This window comes from Chlorocebus sabaeus, chromosome 1 (genome assembly GCF_047675955.1).
Source record: "Chlorocebus sabaeus isolate Y175 chromosome 1, mChlSab1.0.hap1, whole genome shotgun sequence".
Lineage (NCBI taxonomy): Eukaryota > Metazoa > Chordata > Mammalia > Primates > Cercopithecidae > Chlorocebus > Chlorocebus sabaeus.
Genome location: NC_132904.1, coordinates 43,915,478 through 43,936,371, shown reverse-complemented (window position 1 = coordinate 43,936,371; position 20,894 = coordinate 43,915,478). Strand labels below are relative to the sequence as shown.

The following is a 20,894-nucleotide window of genomic DNA, read 5'->3' as shown; positions in this document are numbered from 1 at the left end:
TACAAAGAGACTTAGACTCCCATACAATAATAATGGGAGACTTCAACACTCCACTGTCAACATTAGACAGATCAACGAGACAGAAAGTTAACAAGGATATCCAGGAATTGAACTCATCTCTGCAGTAAGCAGACCTAATAGACATCTATAGAACTCTCCACCCCAAATCAACAGAATATACATTCTTCTCAGCACCACATCACACTTACTCCAAAATTGACCACATAATTGGAAGTAAAGCACTCCTCAGCAAATGTACAAGAACAGAAATTATAACAAACTGTCTCTCAGACCACAGTGCAATCAAACTAGAACTCAGGAGTAAGAAACTCAATCAAAACCGCTCAATTACATGGAAACTGAACAACCTGCTCCTGAAGGACTACTGGGTACATAACGAAATGAAGGCAGAAATAAAGATGTTCTTTGAAACCAATGAGAACAAAGATACAACATACCAGAATCTCTGGGACACATTTAAAGCAGTGTGTAGAGGGAAATTTATAGCACTAAATGCCCACAAGAGAAAGCAGGAAAGATCTAAAATTGACACTCTAACATCACAATTAAAAGAACTAGAGAAGCAAGAGCAAACACATTCGAAAGTTAGCAGAAGGCAAGAAATAACTAAGATCAGAGCAGAACTGAAGGAGATAGAAACACAAAAAACCCTCCAAAAAATCAATGAATCCAGGAGTTGGTTTTTTGAAAAGATCAACAAAATTGACAGACCGCTAGCAAGACTAATAAAGAAGAAAAGAGAGAAGAATCAAATCGACGCAATTAAAAATGATAAAGGGGATATCACCACTGACCCCACAGAAATACAAACTACCATCAGAGAATACTATAAACACCTCTACGCAAATAAACTGGAAAATCTAGAAGAAATGGATAATTTCCTGGACACTTACACTCTTCCAAGACTAAACCAGGAAGAAGTTGAATCCCTGAATAGACCAATAGCAGGCTCTGAAATTGAGGCAATAATTAATAGCCTACCAACCAAAAAAAGTCCAGGACCAGATGGATTCACAGCTGAATTCTACCAGAGGTACAAGGAGGAGTTGGTACCATTCCTTCTGAAACTATTCCAATCAATAGAAAAAGAGGGAATCCTCCCTAACTCATTTTATGAGGCCAACATCATCCTGATACCAAAGCCTGGCAGAGACACAACAAAAAAAGAGAATTTTAGACCAATATCCCTGATGAACATCGATGCAAAAATCCTCAATAAAATACTGGCAAACCGGATTCAGCAACACATCAAAAAGCTTATCCACCATGATCAAGTGGGCTTCATCCCTGGGATGCAAGGCTGGTTCAACATTTGCAAATCAATAAACATAATCCAGCTTATAAACAGAACCAAAGACAAGAACCACATCATTATCTCAATAGATGCAGAAAAGGCTTTTGACAAAATTCAACAGCCCTTCATGCTAAAAACGCTCAATAAATTCGGTATTGATGGAACGTACCTCAAAATAATAAGAGTTATTTATGACAGACCCACAGCCAATATCATACTGAATGGGCAAAAACTGGAAAAATTCCCTTTGAAAACTGGCACAAGACAGGGATGCCCTCTCTCACCACTCCTATTCAACATAGTGTTGGAAGTTCTGGCTAGGGCAATCAGGCAAGAGAAAGAAATCAAGGGGATTCAGTTAGGAAAAGAAGAAGTCAAATTGTCCCTCTTTGCAGACGACATGATTGTATATTTAGAAAACCCCATTGTCTCAGCCCAAAATCTCCTTAAGCTGATAAGCAACTTCAGCAAAGTCTCAGGATACAAAATTAATGTGCAAAAATCACAAGCATTCTTATACACCAGTGACAGTCAAACAGAGAGCCAAATCAGGAATGAACTTCCATTCACAATTGCTTCAAAGAGAATAAAATACCTAGGAATCCAACTTACAAGGGATGTAAAGGACCTCTTCAAGGAGAACTACAAACCACTGCTCAGTGAAATCAAAGAGGACACAAACAAATGGAAGAACATACCATGCTCATGGATAGGAAGAATCAATATCATGAAAATGGCCATACTGCCCAAGGTAATTTATAGATTCAATGCCATCCCCATCAAGCTACCAATGAGCTTCTTCACAGAATTGGAAAAAACTGCTTTAAAGTTCATATGGAACCAAAAAAGAGCCCGCATCTCCAAGACAATCCTAAGTCAAAAGAACAAAGCTGGAGGCATCACGCTACCTGACTTCAAACTATACTACAAGGCTACAGTAACCAAAACAGCATGGTACTGGTACCAAAACAGAGATATAGACCAATGGAACAGAACAGAGTCCTCAGAAATAATACCACACATCTACAGCCATCTGATCTTTGACAAACCTGAGAGAAACAAGAAATGGGGAAAGGATTCTCTATTTAATAAATGGTGCTGGGAAAACTGGCTAGCCATAAGTAGAAAGCTGAAACTGGATCCTTTCCTTACTCCTTATACGAAAATTAATTCAAGATGGATTAGAGACTTAAATGTTAGACCTAATACCATAAAAATCCTAGAGGAAAACCTAGGTAGTACCATTCAGGACATAGGCATGGGCAAAGACTTCATGTCTAAAACACCAAAAGCAACGGCAGCAAAAGCCAAAATTGACAAATGGGATCTCATCAAACTAAAGAGCTTCTGCACAGCAAAAGAAACTACCATCAGAGTGAGCAGGCAACCTAAAGAATGGGAGAAAATTTTTGCAATCTACTCATCTGACAAAGGGCTAATATCCAGAACCTACAAAGAACTCAAACAAATTTACAAGAAAAAAACAAACAACCCCATCCAAAAGTGGGCAAAGGATATGAACAGACATTTCTCAAAAGAAGACATTCATACAGCCAACAGACACATGAAAAAATGCTCATCATCACTGGCCATCAGAGAAATGCAAATCAAAACCACAATGAGATACCATCTCACACCAGTTAGAATGGCGATCATTCAAAACTCAGGAAACAACAGGTGCTGGAGAGGATGTGGAGAAATAGGAACACTTTTACACTGTTGGTGGGAGTGTAAACTAGTTCAACCATTATGGAAAACAGTATGGCGATTCCTCAAGGATCTAGAACTAGATGTACCATATGACCCAGCCATCCCATTACTGGGTATATACCCAAAGGATTATAAATTATGCTGCTATAAGGACACATGCACACGTATGTTTATTGCAGCACTATTCACAATAGCAAAGACTTGGAATCAACCCAAATGTCCATCAGTGACAGATTGGATTAAGAAAATGTGGCACATATACACCATGGAATACTATGCAGCCATAAAAAAGGATGAGTTTGTGTCCTTTGTAGGGACATGGATGCAGCTGGAAACCATCATTCTTAGCAAACTATCACAAGAACAGAAAACCAAACACCGCATGTTCTCACTCGTAGGTGGGAACTGAACAATGAGATCACTTGGACTCGGGAAGGGGAACATCACACACCGGGGCCTATCATGGGGAGGGGGGAGGGGGGAGGGATTGCATTGGGAGTTATACCTGATGTAAATGACGAGTTGATGGGTGCAGCACACCAACATGGCACAAGTATACATATGTAGCAAACCTGCACGTTGTGCACATGTACCCTACAACTTGAAGTTTAATAATAATAAATAAATTAAAAAAAAAATAAAGTTTATAAAGGGAAAAAAGAAACTTAAGACTTAAATTTTCATAATTGTGGAAATGTATGGCAAAACAGACAATGAGTTCTTGCATTTTAACATTGAAATATCAAGCCCTTAAATTCCCTGTGATAGTGATGTCATTTCTTTTACCTGTAAATTCAAAGCATAAGTAAGCATCTAAGATATTGAGACTTCCCATCTCAGTGGGTCCATTTGGTGAGAGCTCCAGCAAGTAGGCCAGACTGGGTCACATGACCTGTGCAGCTCTGCGTTCTTAGGCACTCATGAGACTTACACAATGTCAGCACCGACTAAGTGCCAAGGGCATGTAATGTATTTTGTTTAATCCTCATGGCAATCCATACAGTCAACAGTAATATCCTTATTTTTTAAATGAGGAGATTGAAGTACAGAGAAATTAAATTACTTGATTAAAGTCATGCATTTAGTAGAATGCGGAACTGCAATATGAAGAACCCAAACGTATTTAATACCAAATTTATGTTATCTTTGCTATCCCACACAATCTAAGATACCTCTTGGCTTTGTGGGCATGAAAAAGACAACAGTTGCCTTTTTATTTTTCTGTGTGGTATGTTTTTTAGGGTAAATGATACTAGCCACAACTTCAGAATATCCTCTCCTTCTCAGTGTCTTAACTTTGCAGAATTTTATTTCTCATTTAAATAGAGTCCAGTTGGGTGTGTCTAGTTGATAGGTGGCCTTTGATGTCATCATTTAGGGATTCTAGAATCTCTGTCTTATAGCTCTGACCACCCCCTAGCCCTCAGTCTTCTCCAGGCAGCTGAAAGGGAGAAAAAGCAAAGAGATAAAGGGAAAGAGACAGCATGGAAGATACCTGAGGGAGTTTTAAAATTTTTTGTGTGGGGTGGACGGGCGAGCTTAGAAGTGGGGCACAGCCTTTCCACTCCCATTCCATAGCCACACTCAACTTCAAGGGAGGCTGGGAAGTGTAGTAGAGCTGTGAATCTAGGAGGAAAACAAAGTGGGTTCCAGGAGAGCTGACTGGTCTTGCCTTCATGCTTTGACACATGAACTTGTTTCCCCTTTTTCTTCTGATAAGTAAGTCTAGTTAGGAATTTTACTTGTTTCAATGAGTTAGCTTTTCATGTTGCTCTTTTAGGAAATAAAAAACCTGTCTGTAACAGGAAGACATCCCAGGGAATGTTAATCATGTCCTCTCTTGTTCAGAGTTGATGTAAAAATTCTACCAAATCATCTACTATTTTCGTTTTCCTGTATTTTAACTCTTCGATAAATAGTGGCTTGGCTGGGGCCTTTGTGGCTGGAACTGCCCTTCATTGCTTGTCTAGAGAGGCAGTAGAGCAAGGTGGTCAATAGTATAGACTATAGGATCTGGTTTCAAATCTCAGCTGTGTCACTCTCAAGCTGCTTAACCATGGATGAGGTATTTGACCTTGCTATACCAAGAACACCCACCTGAGGGTGGTGTTATGAGGATTTAGTACATTAACATATTGAAAGCCCGCGATACACAATGTGGGCACACATTAAGTGCCGTATAGGTGCTGGCTGTTATGTCTGCTCTTTCAGTTCCACTTTATTCTTCATTCAAAACTCAGTGCAGTGTCTCCTTCTTTGGAAAATTTTCTCTATGGCAGGCAGAATTCTGGTTTTTGTTTTGTTTTGTTTTTCCTTTCTGCTTCCAGGAAACGTTGAATTTAATGCATTGAATTATAAGGTTTGTCCATACATGTGTCTGTCTCAGGCATTAGATCTAAAGACAAGAACTTGGCCATTCTAAATTTGCCTGTATGTATTCCCATAGCCAGCACAGCACGGCACAGTGTCATACACATTGTAGGCAATCAGCTATTTGCTGATGTGAAGGAAACCTCATTAACTAGAATACCCTATACATCAGAAAGTTCCATTTCCTTACCACACTGGAGAGCAAGGAGTTCACTGTATTAGCTTTTACTTTTCATTTTAGTTGACTTGGGTGACCCTGGATTTAAGTGACAGATCACTGTGCCCTACCTGCCTTTTTACATTATCCAGTCCACCCAAACTGTCCCTCAGGGACCAGCAGCCTTTGTGCTAAGATTCTGATTTTACTTTGGCTGGCATGTATAGCTCCCCTTCTGTAGGGGTACATGTAGGAATGTGATAATTCAATTTCTTAGTTTGTATTATCTTATCAGCATTAGTCTGTGCCATGCACCTTTCTTGTTCATTCAGTCACCTTTTTCTTGCCTCACCATTCCCACCAGGCCTGTGATAGGAAAATTGTATGAGTATCCTTAGCTAATTGATAATATTGTTTTTGCATGTGTGAATTTTTAGTTTATATACATTATGGACCTTGTTGGTTTTTTCTCTAGTTTTTAAACTGTTAATGTTAACATAATTTTAAGCTCACAGAAAACTTGTAAGAGTGATAGAAGGAACAATCATATTTGCCAGGATTCTGCATTATTTGGAAGGAAGAGAAAGCATGTATTCACAGATACTTATATATATATATATATACACACACACACACAAACAGTATTGTTATTTTGAACCCTTTGAGAGTTAAGTTGTAAACATCGTTACCCTCTACCCCTAAATACTTCCGTGCCTATTTCCTAAGAACGAGACATTCACTTAAGTATATACTGCCCAGTTAGCAAAATCAGGAGATGGAGTATCAATAAAATACTATTACATAATTTACAAATCTTATTCAAATTTTCCCAATAATATCCTTTATGGGATTTTTCCCCCTGCCCTAGCATCTAATCCAGGATACATCTTGCATGTAGCTTTTATGTCTTTTTAAATCTCTTTTAATCTCCAATTGTTGTTCAGCCTTTCTTTATTTTTCATGACGTTGACATTTTAAAGACCACAAGTAGTTATTTCATGGACTGTCTTTCAATTGAGGTTTATCTGATGTTTCTTCATGATTAGATTTCCTCCTCCCTCCTCAGCAAGGTTTCTTTTTTAAAAAATACTGTTTTTAAACTCTCTTCATGTTGATACATCTGTATCGTTTGTTGATTCCACCTGCTGCACAGAATTCCCTAATGCAGATTGGAACAGATTGGCAGGGCTGCCAGGAAGGCAGTATCCGGCAGACCTTCCTTGGCATCAGGATGGTATCTTTGCGGGGGCTGTGTGACATGGGACATGAGAACACCACTTTGACACATGTGCCCTGGGTCACCCTGCTTTAGCTGATGGTGGTAGGCCTCAGATGTTTGCTTCTTCAACTGTTTCTGAGGCACACGGAGCTATTATGCTTTGCAAGATAAGGTAGCATAGGAAGTTGATCTCTTTGATTGTTTCTTCCTTCATTAATTCATGCATTTAATAAATACTGATTAAGGGCCTACTCTGCTCATTGGAGCTTATCTTCTAGCATATTGAGTATGTAAAATAAACTTTTGAATTGAAAACTCGTCTAACTGTGACAGAGGCAAAACTTTAAAAATTGAGGTTAAGGTAAATATTTCGACATTTTCAATTTATTAGTAAAATAACCTTATAGAAATTATGCTTCTGCTTCATCACCCAAATACAGTGATTTCCATTTGTCTCTGGACTCTTCTGGTATTTACCAACATTGAACATCGTTTGTGCTTCATTATCTCTATAGGGCATAAATAATTTTGCATTCCCTTTTTTCCAGTGAAAATTATTTTGTATATACTTTCCCTTGTTTCACAACTTGGCATATTCATCACCCTTAATGACTGTAGTAAATTATTTCAAGCTGATCTATAACTTATGCATATCTCCTATGTTGTCAATTTGCCTTGTTTCTAGTTTTACCACTAATATTAGGAAAAAAATTTTAAAGGAAGTATGTATCCGGCTCCTGTGTTAAGGCAGTTTTGACAAATAGTTTCGTCTAAAACCGTTCATTCTAAGATACAAAAAAGGTTAGATTCCTTTGAAGAAAACACATTCTGTCTTTTTTTAGGAAAACTTATTTTTTTTTTGATTATGTTTTGAGCCTCCATTTATAATGGAAAGATAATTAGTAGAGAAAGACCTGATGTGCTTGGAGCTTTGCCAGCTGAAAACCTTGCATGTATCGTTAGGAAACAGCAGGTTTCCAGTGGGGAATAGTAGAGTAATGGACTATGCAGCTAAGATATAAGGCTGCAGCGTGACAGCTCCGAACCACAGCAACTTCACAATCGCTCACTTTCCTTGACACAAATGGACAGTCTTTCAGTTCTTCCGCACTTTACTTGTGAGAACCCCCGGAGGAATACATCACCCTCTGGCAGGAGGCAGTCAGCTCCATCACAGCAGGGAGGACTGATGAGCTGTCTATACCTCTGGACACACCTAGGAATGATTCCACAGCAGTTGCTCAGTCCTCAGCGAGGACTCAGGAAGGCAAGAAATGGACATAGTTAGTTCTCATTTAGAGATCACTGTATCTCACCCCACCCAGAATCTTCTGAGCATCCGGTGCTGAGAGGAACTTGCCAGGGGTAAGGTGGAAGCTCGTGATCAGTGGGTGGTTTCAGGGATTATTTCTAAAGAGGACACAAATAAAAGATTTGTGACTAACTAACTGGACCTTAGTAGGGTGGAATAACTGAGACACTAATTGTTTGGTAGGCTCTGTTAGAAACTTCAAAGATTCTAGGTAGGGCCCTGACCTCTTCTGTATTAGTTATGTGCCTGTATGGATTAGATGAGGGTTTTCTTCATATATAGAATTTTTATCTTACTTTTCCTCCATGAGAGTAGGACCTTGTGTGTCTGGTTTCTTGCTCTATTTTCTGTTGATTAGTATGGAGCTTAGAGCGTAAGAAGTGCTCAATAAATATTTGGTGGTTGGACAATGACTTAAGCTGCGTGGTTCTGTAGACTAAAAACATGATCATCTAGGCAGCTGCAATCTATTTGTTTAAAGGATTCTCTCAGGTTACTGCAGAAATGAGTAGGAGCTAAAGAAACCAAAGCTGGGGAATAGCAGGGTGCAAAGGAAAGTACAGTGGCTTTAGAGCCAGGCGGATAAGGGTTCTTATCCCAACTCTGCTACTCACTGCTGTCTTCACTTGGTTGACTCATTTATGATCCCTAAATCTGAGCTTTCACACCTACAACGTGTATCAAACCACTTTCCTTGCAGAGTTTGTGGGCAGTTCATTGCTCAGAGTGGACACTCAGAAATGTCACCTTCTTCCTCCCTCCCCTGCCGGAAGGGAGACAAAAACAGGAGGGGCCCAGATGATGTGTCCAAGTGTTAGATCTCTGCATTCGTGTTATCTGTCATTTAAAGTGTGCCACATATTGGCTTCTCTTCATACAGCAGCTAATGGCATGAGTACTTCAAACAGCATATGTACCTTTTGGTTCTGCTTTGAGCTTCTCTATTAGTAACTGTGTTCTTTGTCTTTACAGGATTTATGAGCGTGTGATAGACCCTCCAGATACCAACCTTCCCCCAGGAATCAATTTATGGCTTGGCCAGCGCAACCAAAAGCATGGCTTATACAAAGTAAGCACTAACATTCTTTTTATTGAAGTATATATATAGGCAATGCTCAATTTTCCGTGTTATTGGAGATGCGTTTATAATTACATTAGTGGGAAGGGCGTGGCATAATAACTGCTAATGCTTATTGAGCACTTACTTTGTGACACATGCCTTTCTATGTGCTTGACACGAATAAACTGATTTACTTGTCCTAATAATTTATGAAGTAGGTGCTTTGAAACCAGGCAGAGTGTTAAGTGACTTGCCCAGGGTTATCCTGTTCACTCTGCTGCCAGGTATGGATGATCCAGAATGCAAATGATCCTCCAAATGTTGACCTCCCAGTTCTGAAGGACTTAGGATCATCTTCAAACTGGTTTCCCTTCTCAGATTATATGTTAATTCAGTTTAGAGTAGATGTCGAGATATGAAAACTAAATCTCTGCTTCCTTGAGTTTTGGTTTAATTGCATTACTGGGAACAGAAAACCAAATACTGCATGTTCTCACTTTTAAGCGGGAGCTAAACATTGAATACACACGGACACAAAGATGGGAGCAATAGACGCTGTGGACTACTAGAGGTGGGAGGGAGAGAGGGCGCCTTGGGTTGAAAAACTATCTGTTGGGTACCATGCTCACTATCTGAGTGACTGGACCATCCATGCCCTAAACCTCAGCATCATGCAATATACCCATGTAATAAGCCTGCATGTGTACCTCCTACATCCAAAATTTTTTAAAAAATAACTGCATTATTATACTTCACAAAAACATGAGGATACAGTGATACAATAAATGGAAAAACTTAAAAATACCATGAAATTTTAGGACAGTCTTGTTCTTTAAAAGAGTGACACACTTTTGCTTCTGGCAATATGGCAGACTAGATATTCTAAAAATCCTTCTGCTTCAAAATGTCTATAATGCTCGATAAAATATCCCAAAAACCTTTTAAAATTCAGCGTTGTACTTATAGGAAAGGAATTCCTTGGGGACCAAATATGTGGAGGGGAGAGAAAGCCAGAGGGGTATCAGTACCAGGAACTTAGAGCCTTAGATTCCTTCCTTTTAATTTTTAAAAAATTAAGGTCTAATTCCACATGTTCTCACTCATAGGTGGGAGTTGAACAATGAGAACATGTGAACACAGGGCGGGGAGCATCATATACTGGGGCCTGTCAGGGGTTGGGGGCTAGGGGAGGGATAGCATTAGGAGAAATACCTAATGTAAATGACGAGTTGATGGATGCAGCAAACCAGCATGGCACATGTATACCTAGGTAACAAACCTGCACGTCATGCCCATGCACCCTAGAACTTAAAGTATCATTAAAAAAATACAAAAAGAAGTTAAGGTATAATTTACATACAAGAAAATTCATTCCATTTAATGTACAGTGCCACAAGTTTTGGAAAATCTACACTGTATTATAATCATCATTATAATTGAGATAAAGAACTATTTCTTTACCTCCAAAAATCTCCATCCCCCTTTGTATTCAACCCTTCTCCTCGCCCGAAGCCTTTAGCAACCACTGGTCTGTTTTCTGACCCTCTAGTTTTGCCTTTACCAGAATATTATATAAATGGAATCATTTATGTGTGTGTGTGTATTTACATAAGTTTGTATGTTGAGATTCACCAAGTTGTTGTGTGTATCCGTGGTTCATTGTTTTCTATTGCCGAGTAGTATTCCAGTTCTGTTGTATGAATGTCTCATAGTTTGCTTGTCCATTCTTCAGTTGATGGACATCTGGGTTATTTCCAGTTTGGAACAACTATGAATAGAGCCTCTATAAACATTTGCATACAGGTTTTTGTGTGAACAGAGGTTTTGATTTCACTTAGGTAAGTGTGTGGGTATGGGATTATTGGGTTGTATATAAAGGTATGTTTAAATTCACAGGCAACTGCTAAACCATTTTTCAAAGTAGCTGTGCCATTTGCCATTTTTTGCATTCCCACCAGCAATCTATGAAAATTTCAGTTAGAGCCTTAAATTTCAATCATCTTTGTAGAATGGGAGGAATTACTTAGATCCCATGCATGAATGAGTGTTGGAATGGAAATTTTTAAAGTAAAATCAGTCCACTATCTAGCAGAGGGAGGCAATCCAGAAACTATCCTGTCTACATCTCATCTCCAGGTAAGAAAAAATAATACTTCCCAGAGAACTAGTAAACCACAGCACTTGAAGGGTTGCAGACTTGAAACCCAGATTTACTTTACCCATGAAACTCGATAAACTATATTAAAGTGGCCCTGGCCCTGGATTACGTACCTTGAGAGTCCTGATGAAGAAAATACAAATTGTCTTTGGAGAAAGTCACTTTTGATGTACACCTCAAAGGATGCCCACAGATTAAGTCCATAAAATAGGAGCTCTAAAGCCATCATGAGTGACAGTGGAAAGAAACAAAAAAGTGCTCAGTTAGTCCTCAGAGGGCTACAGAAAATGAAATTAGCAGATAAGGAATGTTTTTTTAAAAAAAGTTTTTTAAAAAACTTCTGTTTAAACTATTTGAAGAATCAAAATAATAAAGAATGTATTATGACTAGAGACAATAAGTAGGCCCAGAGATAGTTGAACTAAAAAGCACTTCCAAAAATGAATACAGTTGTTGGAAGTTAAAAAAAAAAAACAACCGGCTCGGCGCGGTGGCTCAAGCCTGTAATCCCAGCACTTTGGGAGGCCGAGACGGGCGGATCACAAGGTCAGGAGATCGAGACCATCCTGGCTAAAATGGTGAAACCCCATCTCTACTAAAAAATACAAAAAAAACTAGCCGGGCGAGGCAGCGGGCGCCTGTAGTCCCAGCTACTTGGGAGGCTGAGTCAGGAGAATGGCCTGAACCCGGGAGGCGGAGCTTGCAGTGAGCTGAGATCCAGCCACTGCACTCCAGCCTGGGCAGCAGAGTGAGACTCCATATCAAAAAAAAAAAAAAAAAAAAAAAAAAAAACCAAAAACCTCACTGAACCTGCTAAACAGATTAGACACAGGTATGGAGAGCATTTGTGAAATGGAAAATATTGTTAAAGTAATTAATAGTAGTACTTCAGAGATAAAGAGAAGAAAATAGGAAAGAGGTTAAAATATAGCAAAGATACATGTATATAAAAAAAGTTTACATATCTGTTTAAAAGTGTGTATATGTATGTGTATCTGTATAAAATGGCTCTTCTGATGCCTCTGTGTTTTCTAAGTGGCTTCTTAGATAGCTTAGATAGATAGATAGCTTCTTAGATATGTATATTATTATATACATATATTTAAAAATTAAGGAAGATTATAAGGAATGTATTATATCTATATATGCATATATATTTGAAAATTCCAAATAATAAACAGAGATAAAGGTTATGGGTACTATTACAAGTATAATGGGTAAGAATTTTCTAAAGTTGATGAGAGACATTAATTCTCATTACTGAAAGAACCATGAAATAAAAGTGTATGTTGTTGATTGCTATCTAAGAAGCCACTTAGAAAACATAGAGGCGTCAGAACAGCCATTTTATTTAGCTCAAAAGCCAATTTTTTTCCGCTTTGACCTGGCTAAGCTGATACTTGCTGGGCTCTCTCCCGTGTGTGGTTAATTGGCATGCCAGCAGGTGGCAGGATGATCTGAGAGCCTCTTCACCTCTCTGGGGGTTGGCTGGCTGTTGATTCATGTTCCTCAGTTGTCCTCCACGTGGTCTCTCATCTCCAGTGGCCTAGCTCAGCTTATTTACATGTCAGCCCTGGGTTTCCAAGTATAGGAAGAGTGCAATCCCTAAAGTACTAATGCTTTTCAAGGCTTTGTTTGCTTGATCACATTTACTAATGTTTTATTGCCCAAAGCAAGTCATATGGCCAAATCCAGAGTCAAAGGGTAAATAAATAGACTTCGTCTCTTGAAGGGTTGCTCCATGATATCACATTGCAAGGATATGGATGCAAGGTGGGAAGAATTTTTTTTGGCCACATTAGTAACCTATTATACAAATCAAGATAAATAGACAGCCACACTTAGATATATTGGCAGAATAGCAGAACTCCAAAGACACAGAGAAGATCTTAAAAGTAGCCCGTGACAAAACACAAATTTTTCACAAAAAGATAACAAATTGAACAGCTGGCTTTTAACAGTAAAAGCAGAAGTCAAAAGACAGTAGAAAAAGTGTTTTCCAAGTTTTGAGAGGAAATAACTCTCAAATGTAGTAGCATATACCGAGCTTAATTGTCATTTGAGAATGAGTGTGACATAAAGACATTAGTAGAGAAATAAAAGTCAGTTTATGACCAATAGATCTTCATTTTAAAAACTTCCTGGAAAGAAGACATATAGTGCAAGAAGAATTGGAGAGTAAATGCATATTGACAGCATGCAGAAATCTCAGTGAGTAATATTCTGAATGATTGCCATTATCATTGTTTGATTAAAATATAATAGTAATGCTTAATTTTAGAAAAATAAAATTAAAAATACTGACAGTGGAATCCTTCACCAGCAACCAGGATACCCAGGTTCTCTCATCAAATTTGACTAGAAGGCTGGCGTGACTCATGGAGAGAGGGAAGAACAGTGTGGTGCGTCAGCCCACCTGAGAGCCACATGGGAAAGGCGAGCCCCCTCCCCGCCCAGCCAAGGGAGGCAGATTTCCAGTAACTCCAACCAGAGACTCAGGGACAGAATTCAGATCTTCCTGGGCCCAAGCCCCTAGGGGGAGAGGTGGCCACAGTCTCTGTGGACCAGCAGACTTAGCCTCTTCTTTAGGTAGTTCTGAAGAATCCGGGCAGCCCAGACGACTGGGTTTCCCTCCAGCAAAGCACATCCGCTCCACCAATAGACAAAGTGCTTCATTAAACAGGTCCTGCTCCCTGTGCCACCTAACTGAGTGAGACCCTCCAACAGGGATTGTCAGACACCCTATACAAGAGCAATCCTACTGGCATCAGTTTGGTGTCCCTTGAGGCCAGAGGTCCCAGAAGGAGCAGGCATCCATCTTTGCTGTTCTCCAGCCTCCTTAAGTGACATCTCCAGGCATGCAGTGAATCAGATGAATAGGGCCTGAAGTGAATCCGCAGCAAACTGCAACAGCCCTTCAGAAGAGGCACCTGACTGTTGAAAGAAAAACAAGCAGAAAGTGAGAAGAACAGCATCATAATCAACAACAAAAGGCCCCCACAAAAACCCCACCCAAGGGTCAGCAGTCTCAAAGACTGAAACTAGACAAACTCACGAAGATGAGAAAGAATCAATGAAAAAATGCTGAAAACCCAAAAGGCCAGAGTGCTTCTTCTCCAAATGATTTCAATATCTCTCCATCAAGGGCACAGATCTGGATGGAGGATCAGATGGACAAATGGACAGAAATAGGCTTCAGAAGGTGGGTAATAACAAACTCCTCTGAGTTAAAGGAGCATGTTCTAACCCAATGCAAGGAAGCTAAGAACTTTGATAAAAGGTTAAAGGAATTGCTAACTAGAATAACCAGCTTAGAGAGGAACATAAACAACCTGATGGAACTGAAAAACACGGCACAAGAACTTTGTGAAGCATACACAAGTATCAATAGCTGAATTGACCAAGCAGAAGAAAGGACATCAGAGTTTGAAGACCACCTTACTGAAATAAGACATGCAGACAAGAATAAAGAAAAACGAAAAGGAATGAGCAAAGCCTCCATGAAATGTGGGACTTCATAAAAAGACCAAACCTACCACTGATTGGCGTACCAGAAGGAGACAGGGAGAATGGAAACGAGCTGGAAAACACACTTCAGGATATTATCCAGGAGAACGTCCCCAACCTAGCAAGACAGGCCAACATGCAAATTCAGGAAATACAAAGAACACCATTCAGATACTCTGTGAGAAGATCAATCCCAAGACACATAATCATCAGCTTCACGAGGGTTGAAATGAAGGAAAAAAGTGTTAAGGGCAGCCAGAGAGAAAGACCAAGTCACCTACAAAGGGAAGCCCATCAGACTAACAGTGAACCTCTCAGCAGAAACTCTATAAGCCAGAAGAGATTGGGGGCCAATATTCAATAATCTTAAAGAAAAGAACTTTCAACTCAGAATTTCATATCCAGCCAAAGTAAGCTGCATAAGTGAAGGAGAAATAAAATTCTTTCCATACAAGCAATTGCTGAGGAATTTCATTACCACCAGGACTGCCCTGCAAGAGCTGCTGAAAGAAGCACTAAATATGGAAAGGAAAAACTGGTACCAGCCACTGCAAAAACATACCAAAATATAAAGACCAATGACACTACAAAGAAACTGCATCAACCAGTGTGCAAAATAACCAAATAACATCATGATGACAGGATCAAATTCACACGTAACAATACTAACCTTAAATGTAAATGGGCTAAGTGCCCCAATTAAAAGACACAGACTGGCAAATTTGGATAAGAACTCAAGACCCATCGGTGTGCTGTATTCAGGAGACCCATCTTATGTGCAAAGACACACACAGGCTCAAAATAAAGGGAAGGAGGAAAATTTACCAAGCAAATGGAAGGCAAAAAAAAAGCAGGGGTTAGAATCCTAGTCTCTGACAAAACAAACTTTAAACCAACAAAGATAAAAAAAGAAGGGCATTACATAATGGTAAAGGGATCAATTCAACAAGAAGAGTTAACTATCCTAAATATATATGCACCCAATACAGGAGCACCCAGATTCATAAAGCAAATTCTTAGAGACCTACAAAGAGGCTTAGACTCCCACACAATAATAGTGGGAGACTTTAACACCCCGCTGTCAATGTTACACAGACCAATGAGACAGAAAATTAACAAGGCTATTCAGGACTTGAACTCTGCTTTGCATCAAGTGGACCTAGTAGACGTCTACAGAACTCTTCACCCCAAATCAACAGAATATACATTCTTCTCAGTGCCACGTGACACTTATTCTAAAATCGACCACATAATTGGACATAAAACACTCCTCAGCAAATGCAAAAGAACTGAAATCATAACAAACTGTCTCTCAGACCACGGTGCAATCAAATTAAAACTCAGGATTAAGAAACTCACTCAGAACCGCACAGTTTCATGAAAACTGAACAATGTGCTCCTGAATGACTCCTGAGTAAATAATGACATTAAGGCAGAAATCAAGAAGTTCTTTGAAACCAATGAGAACAAAGAGACAACTGCTAGAACTGATCATCAGAGAAATGTAAACCAAAACCACAATGAGACACCATCTCACACCAGTCAGAATGGTGATTATTAAAAAGCCAAGAAACAATAGATCCTATGTAAGGCTGTGGAGAAATAGGAATGCTTTTACACTGTCAGTGGGAATGCAAATTGGTTCAGCTATTGTGAAAGACAGTATGGTGATTCCTCAAGGATCTATAACCAGAAATACTATTTGACCCAGCAATCCCATTACTGAGTGTATACATGAAGGAATATAAATAATTCTATGAAGACACATGCGGCTGGGCACAGTGGCTCAGGCCGGGCATTACAGGTGTGAGGCACACCTGTAATCTCAGCACTTTGGGAGGCCGAGGTGGGCGGATCATGAGGTCAGGAGTTCGAGACCAGCCTGACCAATGTGGTGAAACCCCACCTCTACTAAAAATACAAAACTTAGCCAGGCATGGTGGCTTATCCCTATAATCTCAGCTACTTAGGAGGTTGAGGCAAGAGAATCGCTTGAACCCAGGAGGTGGAGGTTGCAGTGAGCTGAGATCGTGCCTCTGTATTCCAACCTGGGTGAAAGAGCGAGACTCCATTGCAAAAAAAAAAAAAAGACACATGCACATGTATGTTTATTGCAGCACTATTCACAATAGCAAAGACATGAAACCAACCCAAATGCCCATCAATGTTAGACTAGATAAAGAAAATGTGGTACATATACACCATGACATACTAGGCAACCATAAAAAGGAATGAGGTCATGTCCTTTGCAGAGACATGGGTGAAGCTGGAAGCCATCATCCTCAGCAAACTAACACAGGAACAGAAAGCCAACACTACATGTTCTTACCCATAAGTGGGAGTTAAAGAATACGTGGATACAGAGAGGGGAACAACACACCCCAGGGGACTGTTGGGGGGTGAGTGGGGAGAGGAGGGAACTTAGAGGATGGATCAATAGGTGCAGCAAAACCACCATGGCGTATGTATACCTATGTAACAAACATGCACACTCTGTACATGTGTCCCGTGGTTTTTTTTTTTTAGAGGAAATAAAGAAAAAAAAAATCAATTAAAATTAAAATTAAGAAAAATATTGACAGCAATAAAATGATAGTAGGGGTGATCTGATTTAAAGTGCTCTAAGGCCTTGTATTGGTCAGAAAAAGAATAGAGAAACTGATTAACTTTAGACTTTAAGTCTGCATGTTGGAATTAAAACAACATCAAAATAATAGAAATCGTGTTTAACTCCCAAACTCTGAGATTTAAATACAAGAGGAAAGGGGATTTTTTTTAAGCCTCATCAACCCAAAATAAGATAAGAAGAGAAATATTTAATGTAAGATACCAGATATAATTCCATTTCGCAATTGTTATTATCATTTAAGTGATTTACACTTAGAATAAAAGAGTATTATATTGAATTCATAAAACCCAAAGCCTGTTGTATATTGCTTACAGTGAAACAACAAAAAAATAAGGACTCATAAATGTTGATAGAGAGGTAGTTAAAAAAAAAAAAAAAGAAAAATAGGCCAAACTAAACATGAGAAGGCTGGAGAAACTGCTGATATCAAACTGCAAGGACAAAAAGGTCACCACATAACAATAAGCTGTTTTAAAGATGTATATACTGAATAACATAATCTCAAACTGTATGTTGTAGCCTGGTAGGATAGCAGGGATGGATGGCCTGCTCACTACAGTGTGCTGGGTCAACTGAATATCCCCATGGGGAAAGCACTAATCTTCACCCTGTTTCACACAACTGATAATGCAAAATCAATTCCCAGTGGGCTACAGATCAAAATCTAAAAGTTAAACTGACAAAGCTTATAAAAGGTAACATAGGAGAATACTTTATGACTTTGATGTAGGAAAAAATGCTTTTTAAATAAGACATAAGAAATAATAGCTATGAAGGAAAAGACTGATCCATTGAAATATATTAAAATTTGGAACTTTTCTCATGAAAATAGATGACTAAGAGAGTAAAAAGGCATGTCAAGGAATAGGAGGAGCTATTCAAAGTAGTTGTGTCCCACAAAGACCTTTTATGCAAACTATATAAAGGACCCCTTTACATCAATAACAAAAAGTCTATCCAATAAAAAAAATTTGAGAAAAATACTACCAGGCACTTCACAAAAAGGAATGTCCAAAAGGCTAGTAAACATAGGGAATGGTATCAATATGAATAGTCTTCAGGGAAACTAAAGCCAAACTGAGATGCTACTGAATATCCATCAGAATGGGTCAAATTAAAAACACAGACCATACCATGTATTTGCAAGGATGTGGAGCAACTGGAGCCTTCATTCACTGCTGGTGGGAATGAAATTGATTTAAGTACTAAGGAAACCTGTTTGTTAGTATAGTTAATAAAATGGACGTACGTATTTCCTATGACCAAGAAAGAATACTCTAGGTACCTAATGTCTAATAGAGATATACATTTGTATACATTAAAAGGCATGCACAGAATGTTTAAGATTTGCATAAATTTCATGGGGTGCATGTGAATGTTGTTATATGTATATAATGTATAGTGATCAAGTCAAGGTATTTAGGGTGTCCATTGCCTGAGTATAATACATTTTCTTCAGTATAGTCACCCTACTCTGCTATCAAACATTGAAATTATTCTTTCTGTCTTACTGTATGTATGTGCCCTTTAACCAGCTTCTCTTCATCCTTCTCCATGTACCCCATTCACCCTTCCCAGTCTCTGTTATCTGTCTTTCCACTCTATATCTTTCCACTCTCTGTGTATTCAAATTTTTTAGCTCCCACATATAAGTGAGAACTTGTGATACTTGCCTTTTTCATGCCTGAATTATTTCACTTAAGATAATGACCTCCAGTTTCATCCATGTTGCTGCAAATGACATGACTTCATATTCCTTTTTTGGCCAAATGGTATTTCATTGTGTATATAGGCCATATTTTCTTTTTTAAAATTCTATGTTTTTTTTTTGTTTTTTATATTTTGTGTTTATTTTTTATAATTTTGAAAAAATTTCAATAGATTTTGGGGAACAGGTGGTTTTTTTCTTTCATAGATAAGTTCTTTAGTGGTGATTTCTGAGATTTTTGGTGCACCCATCACCCGAGCAGTGTACACAGTACCCAACATGTAGTCTTTTACCCCTCACCCTCTCTCACCCTTTCCCCTAAGTCCCCAGAATCCATTGTCATTCTTATGCCTTTGTGCCCTCATAGCTTAGCTCCCACTTATGAGTGAGAACATACCATATTTGGTTTTCCATTCCTGAGTTACTTCACTTAAAATAAATCTCCAATTTCATTCAGGTTGCTGTTAATGCCATTATTTCATTTCCTTTTATGGCTGAGTGGTATTCCATCGTATATATGCCACAATTTCTTTATCCATTCATTGGTTGGTGGATATTTAGGCTGGTTCCATGTCTTTGCAATTGTGAATTGTGCTGCTATAACCGTGTGTACAAGTGTCTTTTTCATATAATGACTTCTTTTTTTCTGGGTAGATACCCAGTAGTGGGGTTGCTGGATCAAATGGTATTTCCACTTTTGATTCTTTAAGGAATCTCCATACTGTTTTCCATAGTGGTTGTAATAGTTTACATTCACACCAGCAGTGTAAAAGTGTTCCCTTTTCACCACATCCACGTCAACACCTATTTTTTTTTATTTTTAAATTACGACCATTCTTGCAGAACTAAGGTGGTATGTCACTGGGGTTTTAATTTGCATTTCCATGATAATTAGTGATGTTGAACATTTTTTCATATGTTTGTTGACCATTTGTATATACCACATTTTCTTTATCATTGATGAACACTTAGGGCGATTCCATATTTTTGCTTTCACAAATCTATAAATAAAACTAGGGAAGTCTCCTAGTTTTATTTATATATCTAGGTGGCAGTTGCACAAAGTGTTTACTTCGAGTTAATTCATCAATATGTACTTTTATGATTTGTGTAACTTTCTGTATATATGTTATTCTTTAATAAAAATGTTTACTAAACTATACATATATGCATAGTAGGTAATTAGAGGGAAAATGGATAAATTTGCCATCATACTGAGTGATATTTAACATACTTCTTGCAGTAACTTATAGATAAAGCAAGCATAAAAGTTAGTAAGCATATGGATTTAAACATACTTAACAAGTTTATCTAATGGCTGCATATATATACACACACACACACACACTACCAACAATGAACACACCTAGAACATGGAATCTTTGTGAAAATTAACTACATAAAAGGCCATAAAAAGGAAGTTTCCACAAATTACAAAAAATTACAAAACATGATACATAGACCATATTCTCTGATGACAATGCAGTTACGTTAGAAATAAATAGTGAAAAGATAACTAACCTCTCACCTTTATATGTTTGGAAATATAAACAGTATCATTTTAAGTAATCAGTCTGGAGGAAAATAATAGTATAAGTTAGTAACTAAGAAAGATAATAAATATCACAATTTGTGAGATGCAGCTAAAGCAAATCTTAGCACTATTTATCTTTAAATGCCTGTATTAGAAAAGGTAGATATTTAATGAGTTAAACATCCAAATAGGAAGGTTAGAAAAACAACAACAGA

The 20,894-nt window shown here is 38.4% G+C and overlaps 1 protein-coding gene across 2 annotated transcripts in view; it reads left to right on the top strand.

Moving 5' to 3' along the window:
- Positions 1 to 20,894, top strand: part of NELL1 (neural EGFL like 1) — a 936,950-nt gene that overhangs the window by 229,030 nt on the left and 687,026 nt on the right. For both annotated transcript variants that reach the window (XM_008004248.3, XM_008004241.3), the window contains exon 5: positions 9,056 to 9,152. In XM_008004248.3, coding sequence (XP_008002439.3) covers positions 9,056 to 9,152 — 97 coding nt within the window. The remainder of the gene's footprint in view (positions 1 to 9,055; positions 9,153 to 20,894) is intronic.